Here is a 21,931-nt window from a genome sequence, read left to right on the forward strand (position 1 = left end):
CCTTACAAAACAATTAGAATCTAATTTTAAATTAGGTAGAGTTAGTTGAAATGAGTTAATGGGACCTTTTGTGATTGGAGTAATATATTCCAACTGACAGGTATTAAGTCTCCTCATCATAGTAAATAATGTTTGTTACAAAGGACGCTTGGGAAAAGCTGTCTGAAGGTTCCCCCACAAACATGGCACAACTTCATTCTGTTCACAACCTGTAACCTGCTAGCTTGTTAGATGAATGTGTTTGAATGTGTGCCAAATTACACAGTGGGTTGCTCTGGCAGTGTTTTGTTCTTAATCTATTTTTTGCTTCTATATGGACAATAGGCCTCCCCAAGCCTTTTGGTTAATCCTGTTGCATGCCTAACCAATAACTGCCCAGAGCCCTGCTACTCAAAGTGTGGTCCCTGGACCAGCACTGGCTCGGTGAAATACTTTTAACTGATCTACGATGAGATGAATGTAAAAATTGAGATTAAACTCCTAGAAACTGGTAAAAAGAGATCACTGCAATATGTAAGCACATGGTTAGTGGGCTTGTATTTTACCTTTTATTTATTTATTTGTTATTGTTTTATTTTATGTTTTAAAATTTTTGATTTGGGGTACAAGTGCAGGTTGTTACATGGGCATATTGCATGGTACTGAGATTTGGGCTTCAATTGAATCCATTACCCAAATAGTGAACATGGTACCTGATAGGTAGTTTTTCAATTCTTGCCCCATGCCCTCTCCCCTTCTGAAGTCCCCAGTGCCTGTTGTTCCCATTTGTATGGCCATGTGTACCCAGGCATTAGCTCCTACTTATAAGTGAGAACATTCTGTATTTGGTTTTCTGTTTTTGTGTTAATTCACTTAGGATAATAATCTTCAGCTGCATCTATGTTGCTGCAAACAATGTTATTTCGTTCTTTTTTATTGCTACATAATATTCTGTGATGTCTATATGCCACATTTTCTTTATCCAATCTGTCATTGATGGGCACTTAGGTTGATTCCATGTCTTTGCTATTGTAAATAATACTGCAGTAAATATGTAAGTGCAGGCATTTTTTTTGGTCAGCAGTCCTCAAGCTTTTTGGCACCAGGGACTGTTTTCATGAAAGACAATTTTTCTATGGACTGTAATGTAGGGGGGATGGTTTCAGGATGATTCAGCACATTAAATTTATTGTGTACTTTATTTCTATTATTATTGTAATATATAGTGAAATAATTATACAACTCATCATAATGTGGAATCACTGGAAGCCCTGAGCTTGTTTTCCTGCAACTAGGTGGACCCATCTGGGGGTGATGCGAGACAGTGACCATCAAGCATTAGATTCTCATAAAGAGTGTGCAACCTAGATCCTTCGCATGTGCAGTTCACAATAGGGTTCGAACTCCCAGGAGAATCTAATGCTGCCACTGATCTGATAGGAGGCAGAGCCCAGGCAGTAATGCAAGTGATAGGAACAGCTGTAAATACAGATGAAGCTTCACTTGCCTGCCAGCCACTCACCTTCTGCTGTGTGATCCGATTCCTAACAGGCCACAGACCCAGTATCGGTCCATTACCCTGGGGATTGGGAACCCCTATTTTTGGTAGAATGATTTATTTTCCTGAGAGTATAGATCCAGTAATGGGGTTGCTGGGTCAAATAGTAATTCTATTTTTAGTTCTTTGAGAAATCTCCAAACTGCTTTCCACAGAAGCTGAACTCATCTACAGTTCCACCAACAATGTACAAGCATTCCCCCTTTTTTTCTGCAGCCTTGCCAAAATCTATTTTTTTAGTAATTTATTTTCATCATATTTTATAAAAGTTTCAATTTGCAATAGATCAGAAAATAAAATGTTCTTCCCCACAGATAGTTTGAGAAGAACTGTTGGACACCAATGGAAAGTCTGAAATGAAATAAGGGAAGTAGAGTCTTGCACAAAGGGCTTTGGAAATGAGATGTAGGAGAAATGCCAGGGGCAGGTGGTAGACTGGGAAGGGTCTGTACATGTGACACAGAGAGTATATAAGAAATTTCTCTCTAAATGAGTGAAATCTATCTTAAAGGAAGCACTGGATGACAAATCTAGGACATCTGATTTATTTTAATCCAGTCCTATACCATCAAGGATTACATAACTCTATTCAGCTGTCTATTTCAGAGTCCACTCTTAGAAAATGTGTCTAAAAGTATCTAACCTACATTCTTCCTATTCCAGTTTTCAGGCCTCTCCTATTATCTTACACAAACCAAACCAGAGTTGGGTCTTCGATAATCTTTTTTGCTTCATGGATGTGATGTAAAAGTGAGCTTCTGTGCCCTGGCTAAAATTTGTGTTAGACTAAATACGTCCAGGGCAAAGACATGTAATCACCTAAGGCAGCTTTGATGCATTTTTGATCCAAATGCATGTGGTAGAAATTGCTCAGGGAAATAAATCACATATATCAGAAAAGGGGTTTACATAAAATCAGTAAAGAAATCACATGCAATATCAGAAAACAGGCTGTTTGGGTTTGATAGATTGCTTATATTTTTTGTTTACTAATTTGATCTGCAGAATCACACAGAGTTGACTCTTCAAATGGATGTAAACCTGACTGGTAAATTCATGACAAAGACGCTTAGATTTCACATCTCTGCTCAATATTTAACTACAGAGCTCCTTGTAGAATCGATTGCCTGTAAGAGGAAAAGTCTATGCATTCCGATGGATTCATGATACTGGGGCTTCCTTAGGAGGGACTAGAGATTGCGTTTTAGAGGTGATAAGAATATATCGATTTTTGATTTTAGCAACTTTTGACTTTATACATATATACATATATATGTACTTGGAAAATACAGGAAAGTATGTAAGTAAATAGAAACAATCACCTTTTTCCTTCATAAAAAGAAAAAAAATGTTTCTTTCTTTCTTTTTTTTTGCCCAGGTTGGAGTGCAATGGTGCAATCTCAGCTCACTGCAACCTCTGCCTGCTGGGTTCAAGCAATTCTCCTGCCTCAGCCTCCCCAGTAGCTGGGATCACAGGCATGTTCCACTATGCCCACCTAATTTTTTGTATTTTTGGTAGAGACAGAGTTTCTCCATGTTGGTCATGCTGGTCTCAAACTCCCGACCTCAGGTGATCTGCCTGCCTCAGCCTCCCAAAGTGCTGAGATTACAGGCATAAGCCACTGCACCTGGCCAAAAACTACTGTTTCTATGTAAGAACATTTCTGTTCAGTCCCTTCCCATACTTACATAAGAATATAGTTAGAGCCGGACACGGTGGCTCATCCTGTAATCCCAGCACTTTGGGAAGCCGAGGTGGGCGGATCACGAGGTCAGGAGATCGAGACCATCCTGGCTAACATGGTGAAAACCCGTCTCTACTAAAAATGCAAAAAAAATTAACCGACTGTGGTGGTGGGCGGGGGGCTGAGTCAGGAGAATGGCATGAACCTAGGAGGCGGAGCTTGCAGTGAGCCGAGGTTGCGCTACTGCACTCCAGCCTGGGTGACAGAGTGAGACTCTGTCTCAAAAAACAAACAAACAAATAAAAAAAGGAATATAGTTAGAATTGTATATAAATATAGAGAGAGTTTATTCTCATTGTTTATTATAGTTAAGTTCTCAAAAGTCTGTGGACACTGAATTAGGGAATACTGAACCTTTGCTCCTGGGGGAAATAACAGGGTTAGGTTCCTGGGAGCCTCTGTCACATTTTCTCAACCAGTCAGTACATAATCTTGTTTTATGTGTGTTTCTGTTTAAGGACGTCTTCTTTAGTTTAATGTTGTTGGCTCATTAACATTGGACTTATGGCCAACAGCACCATAACTCATGCGTGAATGAAACTTATCTAACATGTATTTTCTCCAAGAGACACATCACAGCCTTCTTGTTCTTAGGAATGCTAGTCAACAGTTCACTATGATGTTTGGGGGCCACTTTAAACAGTGAAATCACGAACAAACTTACAAAAATGTAAAGAAAATGTGATTTACAGTATGAGAGCCAAAGCAATAAGGGAGAACATTGCCCTGTTTGACCTCAGCAGGAAATGTGGACAGGGCCGCTTAAGGTCTTTACTGCTCTGTGCATGTCCTCAAATGACTGAGAACGCCCCTTCAGATACTGATTTGAGAGTTATAAGTAAGTTCTAGTAAGGAACCAAATTCTCAAATATAAAACCTACAAATTACGAGGATCAATTGCATATACATGGCTTTTTCACAGTGCGTTATTTTTAACTTTACGTTATACCTGTAGACTTTCACTATTTATTAATAGTTTATTCCAATATTGTTGTAATGATTGATGGTATAGTTTGCTAAATATTCTATTATCCTACCATAAAAAGGTGGTTATCAAAAAAGTATAAAGTAGCAGGTAAACCATTTTATTGGGTATATCTTTGAATTTTGGGAATTCCCAAATCCTTCCTCCCTAAGAAGGAAATTACATAGATGGAAGCTAAAATCAATCTATGACAAATAATTGAAATATTTTAACTATCCAGGATTGTCCAGGGTTGGGAATTTAGAATGCCCCATTTCCACACAGAGGATGTTGATTTCCCATTTGTCTCCCTTTCCTTGTTGATGTGATTGTGTTTAATTAATAGAGTTAAGAACTATAGCCAATTGAGTGATGTGTTTATTGCTGTTTCTAACCAACTCCTTATAGTGCTCACTATTGAGAGAGATCTCTAACTGATTTCATCTCCCCAGGTGTCGGATTAAATGATGGGCAGTGGCATTCTGTCTCTTTATCTGCTAAAAAGAATCACTTGAGTGTGGCGGTGGATGGCCAGTTGGCTTCTGCTGCTCCTCCGCTGGGGCCTGAGCAGATTTATTCAGATGGCACCTATTACTTTGGAGGTAAGAATAGGCACCAGGCTCTATGAGCAACTGAACCATATTTGCATTAGTGCCCCCGTGTCTTGGTGAAGTCATCATATTTTAACCAATGTGAATACTAAGGAATAATTTTTCATTGTCTTTGATCAGGGAAATTTTGGGTGGATCAAGTCGAAAAATTCTGACCTGAAATGCATTTCCGCAAGGTGGACTTACTTCTGTTTACAGTTTCTATAATGAGATTGATTTTGAGTAGGCCATCGTCTTCCGTTTTTATATCCAAACCTTGTTATATTTTCCTAATGTTAAATGATCCTTATATGTCTTCTGATTTTATGGGCTGATTTAATTGCAGTATTTTCTTGATTATGCCTCTTAGCTCCTTCAGAGCATTTTTATTGCTTCCCTACTGTCCAGTACAGAAGGACAATATTATGCCAAAGGACAAATAATTTAACTTAATCAGCCCCAGCAACCTCTTCTCCTTGTTAAGCATAACGCACTGATACATTTGATGAAATCAGGGCATCAGCCTTCGACACCAGTTCATCTCCATTAGAGAACAAAACAAATGAAGTGTCCACCTGCCCAGTAGATGTTTGTTTGAACTAAAAGCTTGGAAAAGAAAACCCAAAAATTGGAAACGAATTTTTATCACTGGAAAATTGAAACAAATGTTCTTTTCCATTAGAAATGCGATGTTTTAAAACTGCCAGCTGTAAGACTCACTTCTAATCATGTTGAGGTGTTGCTTATGTTAGCGTTGTTTTGTCATTGTTATGTTACATTTTAATAATTGCTTGTATCTGGAATCATTTTTGAATTCGATAGAGGTAGCTCAGTCTTTATTATTCACTAATAAAATACAAATTATTTTCTAAGTATTGACAGTGAGCACACAGTCCATGAATCAATTTACAGGATTCTAAAAGCAAAAGAACAAACAAAAAGAACTGCTACATAATCCATTATTGTGAAAGGCTGCTTAGGGCCAACAATCTGAAAATATATAATCGCTTCCTTTACTGAGATGTTTAAACCGGGCTGCTTATAAAACCTTTTGGAATATATGATTGATTTTATGGCAATCCGTAGTAACACATTCTTTTAATAAATAGTAAGATATGTAGAACAACTTAACCAAGAGCTTTCACTTCAAAGGAAAAGATTTAGAAGCACTAAAAGAGATAAGGGAAAAAATAGGCATATTGTTAAATGATGCAAAATAAAAGACTGGATAAAATTGTTTGTAAATCATGAAAATAGAATCATCATTCTTCACATATTTTATGTCCTTCATGTTCAGGTTTAACAATGCCTAGCTAGTTTATATAAATGTTTACTCTAGTGATTGCTTTTATTCATACTGTAATGTTACTTTATAGTGAAATATATTGCACATGTACTCTGTAATTTTGCTTGTTTTTATTATGATACATATGATATACATCATCTTTTTAAAAAACATTTTTGAATAGTTTTAGATTTACAGAAAAGTTGCAAAGATACAGAGAGTTCCTGCACACCCCACATCCAGTTTCCTCTATTGTTCACACCTTATATCATATATACATTTTAAAGATTACTAACCATTTTTCTTAAGTGTACACCTACCCATGTGTCCCTCTGCTAAAGAAATGTGATCAATGCGTGTCTGTCTCTTGCATCATATCTTTTGATCTCCCATGTAAATGCTGTCCTGAATTTGGGTTTTATTCTTCCTTCATGTTTATTATAATTTTACATATATTAAGGTGTTTCTAAATAATATATTGTAAGAGTTTCCACAGTAAAATTCCAACTTCAGGGCTTTCTTAAAAAAAATTACAAATCTCAAGTTTACTTAGGTATCTCTGTTTATTCAATCATTTTTTCAATCGATGTTCTTTCACATCAGAATATGCTTGACCTTGGCGTGAGATTCTATTGGTCATTAAATACAAGCCCTGCAAAATCCAGGCCACCCTAACAGTTCCAGGGCTGGAAGCAAGGAGCCAAATGACAGCAAAAGGCCTGCTGCCAAACTCTGCCCTGCACTTCCCAGCCTTGTGCTTCCAGAACCAGGTTAAGGAGATCCATCTTCCAAGAAGCCCACTTAGGGGTTTCGGACTGGAAATTCTGGATCCTGGGAGTGAACTAGAGGGGAAAGGGTTCTAAGTGGACACATCACCTTTTCCTGTGAGGCCTTTTGGTACCATAGGCAAGAGCATGATTGGAGGAGGGCTAAAGTAGGGTCCCTAAAATGCAAGACTGGGACAGGGACCTGGGTGGTACAGGCAGTGGGGTGATCAACTCTTGCCAACTTTAGCTGAAAGTCCTTCATCCTGGAAACCACCTCCCTCCCCAGTTCTCGGGTGAACTGTGACAGTCGTTCACCCTGCAAAGTTCTATGTAGATGAGGCTGCTCTCTATCACTAGGATCTGTGTTGTCTAGGTGGAAAGTGTTTTTTAGATAATTCTTCAGCCAGTTCATGTTCAAGTAAAAAGTTATTCTGTGTTGTGAGACACGTCTCATCAGTTCTCCTTCTCTCTCAATTTAACCGCAAGTTACCAGTTATTTTATCTGGGCTGTTCCAACAGCCTGGGTTATAGCTCCACTCTTTACCAGTCTTGACAGTGGCTGTCATATTGGGAGAGTGGGCTGCTCCTGGACTAGCAGCACTCTATATATGCCACACCAGACTTCTATTATCCAGCCATCACTTTTTACTCTGGACTTTTTCTTCCACCCTCAAACAGGTGCTTTTCACAAAGTCAGACTGCATTGTGGTGGTACATTCTGCTCAGCTTTTATCATTTATAAATTACACATTTTAAACTTAGATTCTCTAAATTCAGAATGACTGAGTGTCTCATTTCTCTAAATTCCCCCATGAAATCTTTTGCAATGCCTAACACGCCATGCGGCACAAGCTGGGGATACTGTGTGCAAAATTCTCACATCCCCCTCCCTTGTGTAAAGCAAACATTCTCCATCCAATGAACTGACTACAGCACTGTGAAGTCTAACCTGACATCTCACTTCTGCTGCAGTGACATATAGCGATAATTTATCTGTTATCCTCAGAGATGCTTAACATGCTGACTGCCTCCAGTAATGGATCCATCCATTAATTCAGCATTAAGTATTCTTCAGAAATCTTCCTATTTTAGGACTTTCATCTCAAATTGGGCTCAGTGCTGAACTTCTCTCTGGTATTGCATTATATTAACTTGTTGCTGCCTCTTATCATAGACTAATGAGGCTAACCTGGGTTGAACCCCTCTTTGTTCGTAGAATCTCTTGCTTACTGAACATTGTAGCTAGGAATATGAATTGCCTCATGATAGGATAGTATGCTTTCTGTAAAATTCCATGATCTTTCCTTGTGACTCTGGGTTTGCTTAGCTTTGTTCCCTACAGGCATATTGCACAATTTATTTTATTCTGAATTAGTTTGAGATGTGTCAGGAAACGCCACCTGGAGAAAAGAAGATTAGCAGAGTTATTTGTATTCCTGGCATATTATAGTTGCTTCAAAATACTATTGAACTATTATCCTTTCAGTTGTTACCCTAACATTCTTAATTGGCTAATAAGTCTTTCAGAATACATACTGAGATTATGGTAACCATATCTTATACTACAGAAGAAATTTAAGCACTGGAAATGTGTGTAGTGCCATGTACAATAAATTAACACTCAAAAAGCTTTGATGAATTTATCTTGATACATTGAATTTGAAACTTCAAAGTCTCCATTAGGTTAAAATAAGATGTTTCAGTGTCTGATAATAGTTTTAAATTTGAATGTTGTCCTTTACTTGCCATATAAATGTATTTTGTCAGGAAAACAAAGCATTAAGGAAAAATATTATCAGTCAAACAATTTAATTATAGTGGAAATTCACAAGTAGAAAACTAGTGTGGTTTGTACAGGAATTAAGAAGTCGCTGACTCACTTCTTATTCTTTGAAATTGTGATAGTGTTTGATGATTATCATGGCAAATAAAGATTAATTAAAAAATAACCACCCATCTAGTCTCTATGTCCATGGGTTCATTTGTTTTGATTTTTAGGTCCCACAAATAAGTGAGAACACATAATGTTTGTCTTTCTGTGCCTTGCTTATTTCACTTAACATAATGACCTCCAGTTCCATCCATGTTGTTTCAAGAGGCTGGGAAGGGTAGTGGAGTTTGGGGAGAAGTAGGGGATTGTTAATGGGTATAAAATACCATTAGAAAGAATCAATAAGACCTACTATTTGATAGCACAATAGGGTAACTATAGTCGTTAATAAATGTGCATTTTAAAATAATAAAATAGTTTAATTGAATTGTTTATAAAACAAAGGATAAATGCTTGAGAGGATGAATACCCCATTCTCCATGATGTAACTATTTCACATTGCATGCCTGTTTCAAAACATCTCATGTACCCGTATATACACCTACCATGTATCCATACAAATTAAAAATTGAAAAAATGTAATACATGTATTCATACTCCATAAACTTATTATTCCACTTGGATAGAGAAACATTTAGAATGCCATTAGACCACAGACAATAATGGTTAATATTATATTTATTATTTAAATAATTATAAACAACCCTTATATAAATGTTAGAAAAAATCAATGTAAATGAAACATTCTTTTATGAGGCAAAGAATAAAATCAAACTGTGAAATATTTTTGATATTAAACCATCAAGACTTACTAAAATCCTTGTGTATATGGTTCCTTTATATATAGGAAAATGCAATAATTAATTAGATAAACAGTTGGTAATTTTATTCCAAGCCAAGAGAACCCATTTTCCAAAGAGTTAGCTTTATAAATACAAAGACATTTCACCATTATTAATGTATCTTTTCTTATACATAGTATATGCTTTCATCTTTTATGTTCTTAATTGTGCAATTCAAAAGACTAAATTCCCATCAGTAAGTTATATACAGTTTAATATTGCTGGCTGGCATGTTTAGGATTCTGGAGCTAATGTTTATATTTTTCAAATCCAGATCAAGCTAATATCCTTGCACATTATTATAATACTAGTGACTTCCTGGGAATGCTATGTAAATAAAAAATTCTTTGTATGAATTTCAGTTTGTAATTTAGATCAAACTAATAATGACTGCAGTCATTATTGCCTCCTTTAATACAGAAAAAAATCATATGCCTCTTTCTTTTATTTTTTAAATGAAGTTGTCCATGATACTGAATTCTGATTCTTTATGATGTGTACTGGTTTTATTTTGTTTTTATCAGGTTGTCCTGACAAAAGCTTTGGATCCAAATGTAAAAGTCCACTTGGTGGATTTCAGGGATGTATGAGGCTCATTTCTATCGGTGGCAGAGTGGTAGATCTGATTTCAGTTCAGCAGGGGTCCCTTGGGAACTTCAGTGACCTTCAGATAGACTCGTGTGGCATCTCAGACAGGTAAGGGCAGTCTCACTTCATTTCGACCTCCTTTCAAACTTTGGCATCGGATTAAAATTTATGTATAAGATGAACAATTATTCTCTCCTCTTCCCCATTCTTATCTGTTCCACAGGAAATGGAGTGTATTTACTTTACAAATAAGAAAAAATGCACACTTTGTTTAAATGTCATGTTTTAAATGACAGAATTTAGAAGACTTGGCCATGTTTTGTATGGCTACATATGTATACATGCTACCAGTTCTCGAAAGATACTGTTGATGCTGCTGTAATTTTAGAGAAGTATAGATGTGTTAAAAAATATGTCATTAAACAATATATTAAGGCACTTGCACAGTAAAATTGATCATCAGGTGCCAATACATTTGAGACTATGTGGTTAGTTATCAAACTGGCATTTGCTACCCTGACAGCGGAATATTTTCCAAGGCAGGGGAATTCAACTGGTTGCACTTCACCTAATGTTCCTCTTTAACAACCCATTACCATCTTCTCTGCAGGGAAAATGAAAACAAACTTCTCTAGAGAAGCTTGGGATTGTGGTATTGATCAAGGTATAAGGATGATCAAAGAGTTTCAACAAGAGCATCAGTACAGGACGTGACAAGGCAGGACTTGAGAGTTAATTGTGGAGGACAAATAACCTTAAAAATAATATATATTTTTGGCTGGGCGCGGTGGCTCATGCCTGTAATCCCAGCACTTTGGGAGGCCAAGGCAGGTGCATCACCTGAGATCAGGAGTTCGAGACCAGCCTGGCCAACCTGGTGAAACCCCATCTCTACTAAAAATACAAAAATTAGCTGGGTGTGGTGGCAGTTGCCTGTAATCCCAGCTGCTCGGGAGACTGAGGCAGGAGAATCACTTGAACCAGGGAGGCGGAGGTTGCAGTGAGCCGAGTTCACGCCATTGCACTGCAGCCTGGGTGACAGAGCAAGACTCTGTCTTAAATAAATAAATAAATAAATAAATAAATAAATAAATAAAATTTTTTGAGACAAGATCTGGCTCTGTTGCCCAGGCTAGAGGGCAGTGGTGCGATCTTAGCTTACTGCAACCTCCACCTCCTTAGCTCAAGCCATCCTCTTATCTCAGCCTTCTGAGTCGCTGGGACTATAGGCACACACCACCAGGCCTAGCTAATTTCTGTATTTTTTGGTAGAGACAGGGTTTTGCCATGTTGCCCAGGATGGTCTCAAACACATGAGCTCAGGCTGTATGCCCACTTCAGCCTCCCTGAGTGCTGGAATTACAGGTGTGAGCCACTGCGCCCAGCCAAAAATAATAATTAATAGTAATAATTGAAACCTGTGGTTAGGCATGAGCAACTATAGCTAAGTCATCTTGCCAGTCATGCTTTAATATCAAGGCTGCTAATTTTAATTATTGAGTTTAATGGAATGTCATAACCATTTCAGATTAAACAATTTTTAAAACAGTGTGACCAAATTAGCCTCTACCCTGTAGTAATGTTCAATATGTATTTTGAATAAATACATAAATTAGGAGCATCAAAAGTAACTTTTTACTTTTATGAGACATTTTGTCAACAAAAAGACTCTTCTATTTGTATCCAGCAGACCACTCAGTAATATTTGTCAATCCTGTTTTGAACACTGATAGATACTTCATGATGTCCAGAAAACAGTAATAATCACCATATTCAGCAATAGGAGTAGAAGGACATAATTTCCTCCCCACAAATACTCATTTATTTATTTAAAACAATTTGCAGAGAAAACAATTCTTTCTATAATGAAAGATGATATGAAAAGAGAGAATTTAGACATTAAACCTCAACTGGCTTGATTTGGGGATTGAATGACTTCTGGGTCCATTTGTTGCAAACTTGTCCATAGTTACAACCTTAACAGCTCTGGAACCTAAAACCTGATTTGGGGGAGGGCACACAGAGAGGCTTTCCGGGCCTGGCTTCTCAATATAAGGCTTGCTCACAGAGGCAGGGACTCCCCAACCCCTGATGAGGAGCAGCCATCGGGGAAACTGGCAGGGAGAGGCTCAGTCATGCACACTGTGGGTGGTAGTGCATGTTGATTATCTTGGTTTGCAGAACATTCATTTGGTACAAGTATATCTACCCTTTGCCCTATGTGGACATGTTCTGGAGCTGCCATTTCACACAAGGACTCCCGGTTGCCTGCTTTCTGAAGGTACATACTTTCTGTAAAATAGAGGACCATCAGCACATTTGGAGAATATATCACTTTAGTGCTATACCTTAAAAATGCTTTTCAGAAATAGTAAATTATGGGTAGACCTTGACTATACATTTTCTTTTTAAAAGACACTTTAGGCTAACAGTAACCCTAACTATCTTAAAAATATAGCAAAAATCAAAGTAACATTTGCATACTTTTTAAATTTCCAGGTGTATCTCTAAACCTGTTGTCTTACACTCAGAAGAAGATATATATTTAGTTTGGTCTTATATGCTATACTTACTGACATGGCATCCCAAGATGGATGGCATCCCAAGAATTAAATGGAGCCTTTTAGAAAAAGGTCTATGTACCATGCCTTATGCTAAGCACTTAACATGAATGAGCATTTAAATCAAGCCTCACAAAATCTCTTAGAACCTGTTCTTAATAGTGTTTGTTTCCTATAAATATGGAAACGGATGCACAGAGAGAATAAGTTGGCTAAAATGACATGGCTAAGAAAAGGCAGAGCCCAGCCTCTAGCCCAAGCACCGTGGATCTAGGGACGTCTCCCTGAAATGTTTGCCTGCCATGCCATGCAGCACCTCTGGGTGCAAGTTAACGTTTGGGGTGGTTAATATTTAATCCATGCATAATAAATGTATCATTTGATGGTTCAATAAAATGTAATTAAAAACAGGCAGTAACAGCCAGCCAGACATGGTGGCTCACACCTGTAATCCCAGCACTTTGGGAGGCCAAGCCGGGTGGATCACCTGAGGTCAGGAGTTCAAGACCAGCCTGGCTAACATGGCGAAACCCCGTCTCTACTAATAATACAAAAAAATAAAATAAAATAACAAAGTCGAGTGTGGTGGTGCACGCCTATAATCCCAGCTCCTTGGGAGGCTGAGGCAGGAGAATCGCCTGAACCCAGGAGACGGAGGTTGCAGTGAGCCAAGATTTTGCCATTGCACTCCAGCCTCAGCAACATGAGTGAAACTCCGTCTCCAAAAACAAAAACAAACAAACAAACAGGCAGTAACGTTAAAAACATTAACAATCTGACAGGAACTTAAAACAAGGCAGGTTTTTAAAAAACTATAATTGACTTTAAGTTGGCTCAAACCTAAACATAAAGGTGTAAATACAAATGCACACACGTGTTCACGTTTATACCACATGGCTATTCACACACACTATACACATGCACCAATGTGACCTTTGCACACCGTTTCTCTCACGTGGACACTCATATGCTCATTCACATAGTCCAAAGCTCCTTACACATTCACACACCATCCTTACACACGTTTATACAACTCACATATTAATCTTTACTCATGCACACTCACACACGAACACAACCATTGTTTTACACTTCTACACTTATGAGTCATTCCCACATGTCTTATGTTCACATCTTCCTTACACAGAGTCACTCCCTACACACACACACACACACACACACACACACACACACACACACTTAGAAGCCCTCCCCTTGTCCTCTGTGGACATGCAGCAGGTGGCCCTCAGTCCAGAGACTTCGGAGACGGATGGCTGGGGGGTGAGTACAGAACTGAAAAGGCAGCTGCTGTCCAGGTCCCCACATCTGGGGCCGAAATGTGAGTGGGAATGGGGCAGGAGTGATGGCTACTAAGACAAAAATTCTTACGAAGTTGCTTGGGCGTAAAACACTTATTAAAGGAAATTGTTAAGTATATCATTTGGTATCAAAGCACACCTGGGCTGCAGAGAGACCCCTGACAGGAACTAAGAGGCTGTTGAGTGACAATGTACACCTTGTGACCTTAGCAAGCCCAGTACCCAACTCCTGGCTTCCTTGCCTCCAGCCTCTGTACCTCCATCACCTGTCCTTCCAGTCCACTTCTGTTACCCAGCCCTCGGGCTCTGGCCTCCAGCCTCCACGGCACCATCCTCCACAGGCCCGCTGTTTTCCTCCTCGTTTCTGGTGGAGTTTCTACCTGCCTACCTTCCCTCCCCTCTTCTCCATGGAGCCCCCAAGCCTGCCCTTTGTTCCTTATGCTGACATACGGGGTTTATTCCAGTTGATTTGAAGATCATGGTGTTATTCTGCCTCCTCTAATACTGCAGGAATGGCCCTTTTGGAGGCGAGCGCTAGGGACATGAGGAGCTTGGTTCTTGTCAATATCAAAGTTTTGAGAAAGAATGTAAGATTTGAATGGTGGTGGTCACCATTATCCTAGCACTCACCTGCACTTAGGTTTATTTCCCTAAATGTGATAATGTTGTATAGAGCTTACTTCAATATTAATTCCAGCAAATCTTTACATTGTATGAAAGCTTTTGAAATTTATATTGTAATGGACAGGAAATCAGGAGAAATGAAAATCTTACTATCACTTTAGGTTTGGGTATGTTGATGTAAGCATTTGTTCAAGTTCACAAGTAATGGAAATGATGGCAGTGTCTGAGGAAAAGCTTTAGTGGCTAGAGAAAATGGGTTAATAATTGTCTTATCTTGTATTGTAATGAATAGGGAGGAGGAAAGTGTAAAATACAACAGTTTAGAACATTTGGTGAGAATGAATACTATAGAACATAAATTGCCATAGATTACCAGTAGTAAACATTACGATAGTATAGTGACTTTAAATAAAAGTCACAATTTAATCTTTCACATTTGAATTAAAATTATGAAAAATCTGGTCTAACAAGAATCAAGAAAAATGGACTAGGTTGGTATTTTTGAAGCAGATCAAATAGAAATAGCATATGTATCACAGCCATTTAAGAGTCATTCTTTTGGATTTTAGGCAAAGCCACTTAATATTGAACTCCTTTTAAAACATGGTTTGAGGTTTGCTACAGAATAACCTTTGGTTTTCTGTTCCTGCATTAGTTTGCTAAGGATAGTGGACTCCAGCTCCATCTATGTTCCTGCAAAAGATGTGATCTCATTCTGTTTTTATGACTGCATAGTATTCCATGGTGTCTGTGTACCACATTTTCTTTATCTGGTTTATCATTGATGGGCATTTAGGTTGATTCCGTGTCTGCCATTGTGAATACTAATGCAGTGAATACAACGTGTTCTTACTTATAAGTGGGAGCTAAATGATGAGAACACATAGACCCAAAGAAGGGAACAACACATACTGGGACCTGTTGGAAGTTGGAGGGTGGAAGGAGGGAAGGGAGAGGATCAGGAAAAATAACTAATGGGTACTAAGCTTTATATCTGGGTGATGAAATAATCTGTACAACAAACCCTCATGACACAAGTTTACCTGGTAACAAACCTGCACATAAGTTACCCCTGAACTTAAGAGTTAAAAAAAAAAAAAAAAAAAAGACATAAATATACTCCATAGGGGGAAATAAAAGCCTTTTCTGAATAATGTCATTTCTGGTTTGATTACCAACTAGAATTGTTATTGTTTTAATATTTTAAAGTCTCCCTGTTTTTACACATTGTCATTGATTTGAAATCTTAAAATTAATCATGATACATTTTTGAATGAATTCCTGTGAATCTATAAAAATGCTAAATATGTATAAACTTAATGGATATGAAGAGATGGTCATTATTAATTTTTGGTTTCTTAAAAAGCAGATTGTAAAGTAGCATTTCCTTATGATTATATTTATGGACATACACACAGATCTGTAAGTTTGTAGTGGTCGTTCATACGCAGTGAGATGCCAGTGACATTTCTTTTTTATTTTTTCCTGGATTGTTTAATTTCTGTACAGTGGACATCTCTTTTTTGTAACCAGGAAAAATACACAATATTGTTTTTAGTTAAAAATTGGAAAAAATTCTGTAAGCAAAACATGAAGTTTCCATCCTTTGTTTTAATAAAGGAGATGGCAAACCTGTAATCCCAGCACTTTGGGAGGCCGAGGTGGGCGGATCACGAGGTCAGGAGATCGAGACCATCCTGGCTAACATGGTGAAACCCTGTCTCTACTAAAAAATACAAAAAATTAGCTGGGCATAGTGGCAGGCGCTGGAGGCTGAGGCAGGAGAATGGCGTGAACCCAGGAGGCGGAGCTTGCAATGAGCCGAGAAGGCGCCACTACACTACAGCCTGGGCAACAGAGCGATACTCTGTCTCAAAGAAATAAAAATAAAAATAAAGGGGACGGCAGAAACCCTATTATGAATATATTCTTGGCGAGTTTTGTAGTTTTTTTTAAAGCTGGGATTTTTTGGTAGATTTTTTTTAAAATGAGGCATTTAAAGCCTTGGTCTCTTGGTATGTTTCATTCTGAATCCTAAAAGGGATCAATAATTTGATCAGGGCTATTTGATCAAGTTCCCGAACTGTTTGCTCATGGTGCTCTAGCTGTCTCAGTAACTTTTTACCGCACGTCTAAGCTGAAAGATAGACCTAACACTTCGATTTTAAAAGTGGTTTAGCTACGAATAACTTAATGAGTATTTATTTCCTTACAACTGGCTAGCAGTGTCAGTGAGATGAGGCCATCTGTGTTTGCTTATTGGTGCTTAAAGAAGTTAGGTTCCTACCTCCCCAGAGACTGGGAAATAGGGGCTGTATCTTTCTTAATGCTTCCATTTCAAAGGGGTGGCTCCCAGGTCCTTGAAAGACATTCCCGGGTTGTAAAACAGGCAAGAGGCTGGGAGAAGATTTATATCTGAAAGGGACAAAGAAACAATTGATCATGGAAAGTTTTCTAAAGTAAAGGCTCTAAGATAAGGGAGGTCAAGTGCCTATAGTCAGCAAGAAACCTATCCAAATTGTGATTAAGCTGAGGGGAATGTTAGTGCCATTTTAGTCCTTATAATCAGGAAAAAAAAAAAAAAATCCATAATATCCTTTTCAGTTAAAACTGGAAAAATTCTGTAAGCAAAACAGGAAGTTCTCCTCCTTAGTTTTAATAAAGGAGACGGTAAAAACCCCATCACAAGTATGTTCTTGTAGGTTTTGTAGTTTATTTAGTTGTTAATCTGTAATGAATGAGAGCATTTAAAGTCTTGATCTCAATGCACCTTTCATTCTAAATCCTAAAAGTCATCACAAATCTGATTAGGGCTATTTTAGTCAATAACAAAACATTCCAAACTTTTTCATCTATGGTGCCCTATGTGTCTCGGTAATTTTCACCGTGCCCCTAGGCCAAAAGACATTCCTAACACTAGAAATATATCCCTAACCTTAAAAAGTGGTTTGGGTCCAAAAAACTAACAAATATGCCATAACAACCTAGGAATCTTTTGAAAAAAGTAATATGCATGATTTGGAAAATAATTATTTTTAATTAAACACAATTACTTAGTATGTGGACATGTGTGCCTGTTGAACACACCACCGTTTCTCAAGACTTGAAATCAGATCTGATTCCAGTGCCGGGCGTGGAGGCGAAAGCCTGTAATCCCAGCTACTCCAGAGGCTAAGGCAGGAGGATACAGGAGGCAGAACCCCTGTTCGAACCCAGGAGGCGGAGCTTGCAGTGAGCCGAGATGGTGCCACTGCACCCCAGCCTGGGCAACAGTGAGACTCTGTCTCAAAGAAAAAAAAAAAAAAACAACAACCAAAACAGCAACAACAACAAAAAACAGATGAGACTCCAGTAGCCTCATATTTTTGTTCAATGTTGATTTCACGTGGTACTTGCTTTTTAAAACATCAGTTACGGCCGGGCGCGGTGGCTCACGCCTGGAATCCCAGCACTGTGGGAGTCCGGGGCGGGCGGATCACGAGGTCAGGAGATCGAGACCATCCTGGCTAACACGGTGAAACCCCGTCTCTAATAGAAATACAAAAAAATTAGCCGGCCGTGGTGGCAGGTGCCTGTAGTCCCAGCTACTCGGGAGGCTGAGGCAGGAGAATGCCGTGAACCCGGGAGCAGAGCTTGCAGTGAGCAGAGATGGCGCCACTGTATTCCAGCCTGGGTGACTGAGGGAGACTCTGTCCAAATAAATAAATAAATAAATAAATAAATAAATAAATAATCAATTACTAAAACCCTGCTCCTCAAGGATAGGATGTGATTAAAGGGAATATATAATGATCTAATGTTGAAACTAAATTACCTCAGGCTAGTTAGTAAGTCACACAGTGTTTGATAGGTGCTGAGTATGACAGATATTTCTCTTGAAGACTTAAATTATCCTGGGAGTCCCTATAAGTTCTATTTTGCACCTTAGAGCACCCAGACACACTGCTTGAAATTTGTGAGTCTATACTGTGTATTTTCCTGCATTCCTAGAAGTATACCTCAAGTGAAGAAAGATATTCCTCTGTCTTCCTTTTATCTTTTCTTCTATCTTTATTCCTTCTCCTTTCAGTGTTCAAACAATGTAGCAATTCAGTGTGATAAAATGTTATTTCATGTGTGCTATGGATATTTCTGCCAACATATTGAATCCATGTTATGTCACTTAGGGAAAATGAAGGGCTCTGATACAGTGAGACATGTTGAAAATTAAGCAGTCACAACTATCTGAGAATTGGCTGAAATCTGATGAATGTATTGATCTAAGGTTTAGTTTTGTGATTAAAGTGATTAACAACAGACTGAAGCATCGTTAGTCATTATGTTATAGTTGAAATCCGTCTTTCTCGTGACCATGTATAAATGGTCAATACTTTAAGATATCTAAAAATGGAAACCGGTGATTGTATCTGCACCTTTTTTAGGTGTTCACCCAACTACTGTGAGCACGGTGGGGAATGTTCCCAGTCCTGGAGCGCCTTTCATTGTAACTGTACCAACACTGGTTACAGAGGAGCTACTTGCCATAACTGTAAGCGGAACACATCTGCTTTTTCTTGCCCCTGTGATGGTTTCTTTGTCCCATTTCCTTTTTCATTCCTGTGTGTATATATGTCTGTTCTGTGCAAACTCAGCATCCAGTTGTTAATCCACATCTCATTTCATAAAGTAGTCAAGATAGCCTATAGAAGTACATAATATGAAACAGGTGAGAAAAGAGGAGGATATCTGGCAAAGGGAAAATATATAGAAGATGAAAGGTAGCTAAGGATCGAAAACAAATAAAATGCAGAAGGTGAATTTTGTTATCTTGCTCTGTTACTTGAATTGGGCCAGCATTTTGACACTAAACTTTCTAGAAGGCACAGTACAAGTGGAAACATGCTCAGTTACCAAATTCTTATTGTTCATGCAATTAAAAGAGATTCTCAGAAACAACCCTGGTTGGACTGGGGTGGGGTGGTTTGTGGCATGAAGATTCAGATATCCAATAGGGACTAGATGTCATGGTCTATTTGGAGAGCTGTAACATAATGCCATAGCCTAGGTTATTTACAAACTGCAGAAATGTATTTCTCACCATTCTGGAGGCTGAGAAGTTCAAGATCAAGATGCCAGCAGATTAGGTGAGGGTGTGCTTCCTGGTTCATAGACTTCCATCTTGTCACTGTGTCCTCACATGGTGGAAGGGCTGAGGGATCTCTCTGGGAAATCTTTTACAAGAGCACTAAATCCCACTAATGGGGGCTTCACTCTCATGGCCTAATCACTTCACTAAGGCCCCACCTCCAAATACCACCATACTGGGGACTAAGTTTCAACATATGTGTTTTGAGAGGACACAAACCCTCAGTCTATTGCACAGATAATCCTTATATTATCTTGCAACCCTATTTAATGAGGATGATAAGGAAAAGGGTGGTAGATAGTGATTAAATTTTGGTGGTAGATAGTTAATGTTATTCAATGCTTTCTAAATGCCAGGTACCGATCTAATATTTTATATGTCCTAGCTCGTTTAATTCTGATGGTCACCCTAGTAGGTGAATACTATTATAGGCAACTTACTTATAAAGAAATAGATATTAATCTACTTGTTCAAGGCTACTTAAAAGAGTTGAGGCAGAGTGAGGATGTGAACATGTGACATCATCTTCTAGAGCCTGGGATAACTACCAATATCCCTTTTTTCCTGTATTACGAATCCTGAATTTTTTTTTCTGATGAAATGGCTTACATGTGTTGTGAGGCTCATGTTATTTCATTGTCCAATTGTTCCGGGGTACAAATGGGAAGACAAAAATGCCCATTTTTCTGCCATTTTTTTCTGATTATTACTGACATTTCTGAGCAACTGAACTAATACTACCTCCTATATCCTTGATTTAAGACATGGGTGTTAGGTACAAAGCCATCAGTCTCACAACCCTTTGTCTATTACACTGTACTCCTGCCAGAGATGAGATTGGAATCCTGGGCTCCCAGCTCTGGGGGCCTGCACAGAGGACCCTCAGAAGCCCTGATTCAGTGCTGGGGAGGACATCACCAAGAGAATCTGCCAGCTCTACCACTATTGCCGGAGTCATTCCTGGGCATGAATTGTGTATATTGAGGTGCCTCATAAGATTTTTATGAAGAATATTAGCTGGTAATAAAGCCACACCTCACCTGTACCCACATGCCAAGTTATTTGACCCCGGACACCCAGCTAGTGGAGGGACAGTATATTTTCATTCTTTATATCCTCCATTATCCCCATGTAGTAACTAACTCAAAACAGAAAGCTATTCAGTGTTTTCATTGGCTATTCATTTTAATTGTTATCAATGACTGAATCTAAATATAAACCAAACAACTGTGAAGACAAAAATTAGATAATAAATAGAGTTACTTTCATCTGTGACCCACAATTTGATCCAATAATTGAGTTTAACTTATTAGGTTCTTGAGAAAACGGCTCTAATAGAGTAGAAGGGTTTTTGCCCGTAACTATTCTGAGAAATGGAGCCAGAACAACAGTCTTGGCAATAGCGGAGGGCAGGAGATGGAGTTTGCTACGAAGCCTTATTAGGAAATAATCAGTAAACAGTCATGTTATAAAAAGTCAAGCCATACACATAAATCAACAGTCATGCTATAAAAAGTCAAGCCATACATGTAATTCAGAAGTCCTTCCAAGTATTCTTATCCAATCCTTTTCCACAACCAGTCCCACCACAAAGTTAGGATATTCTGCCAAACTCTTTCAAGGACTTTATGAACATATGTGTGTGTACATTGAAACGTATAAACTAGTCATTTTTACATACCCACATCCGTGCACAAAATGCAAATGTGACTGGAAAATGAACCATGCTTATATCTCTATCAGCATGATATATAATAGGAACAAAATAAAACCATCATACTGTGGAGAAGGGTGGAAGTAAATTTACATGATTACTTGAAATTTTGGTAACATAGAACAAATTAGCCATAGTATTTCACGTTGTCTAAACACTCATTAACATAATTTTCAAAACTAAAATAGATTCAGGGGCAAATATTCAGGGGATTGTTTATTTCTCGTTTCACAGAATAAAATGCTTAACAGAAGCTATTGGTATAATTGGCCAAGTGTTCAATGAGAGGTGTGCATTATACACAAGTGTTGATATGAAACTTTGTACATAGCAAATTTAGGATTATATAATTAAAAACATCCAAACATCCGATTATGGATCTAAACACATTGAAACCACTTGAGGGCATAGTTCATACAAGTATTTCTTCTGCTTTGAA

General features: G+C 38.3%; 1 protein-coding gene across 2 annotated transcripts in view; it reads left to right on the top strand.

The window, feature by feature from the left end:
• The window catches only part of CNTNAP4 (contactin associated protein family member 4), a 278,925-nt gene that overhangs the window by 181,370 nt on the left and 75,624 nt on the right, over positions 1 to 21,931 (top strand). For both annotated transcript variants that reach the window (XR_012428822.1, XM_005592595.5), the window contains exons 9-11: positions 4,699 to 4,848; positions 10,086 to 10,257; positions 19,075 to 19,181. Coding sequence is in view for 1 of the 2 variants with exons in the window: in XM_005592595.5 (XP_005592652.3) it covers positions 4,699 to 4,848; positions 10,086 to 10,257; positions 19,075 to 19,181 (429 nt within the window). In the remaining variant the exon portion in view is untranslated. The remainder of the gene's footprint in view (positions 1 to 4,698; positions 4,849 to 10,085; positions 10,258 to 19,074; positions 19,182 to 21,931) is intronic.

Source organism: Macaca fascicularis, chromosome 20 (assembly GCF_037993035.2).
Source record: "Macaca fascicularis isolate 582-1 chromosome 20, T2T-MFA8v1.1".
Taxonomy (NCBI): domain Eukaryota; kingdom Metazoa; phylum Chordata; class Mammalia; order Primates; family Cercopithecidae; genus Macaca; species Macaca fascicularis.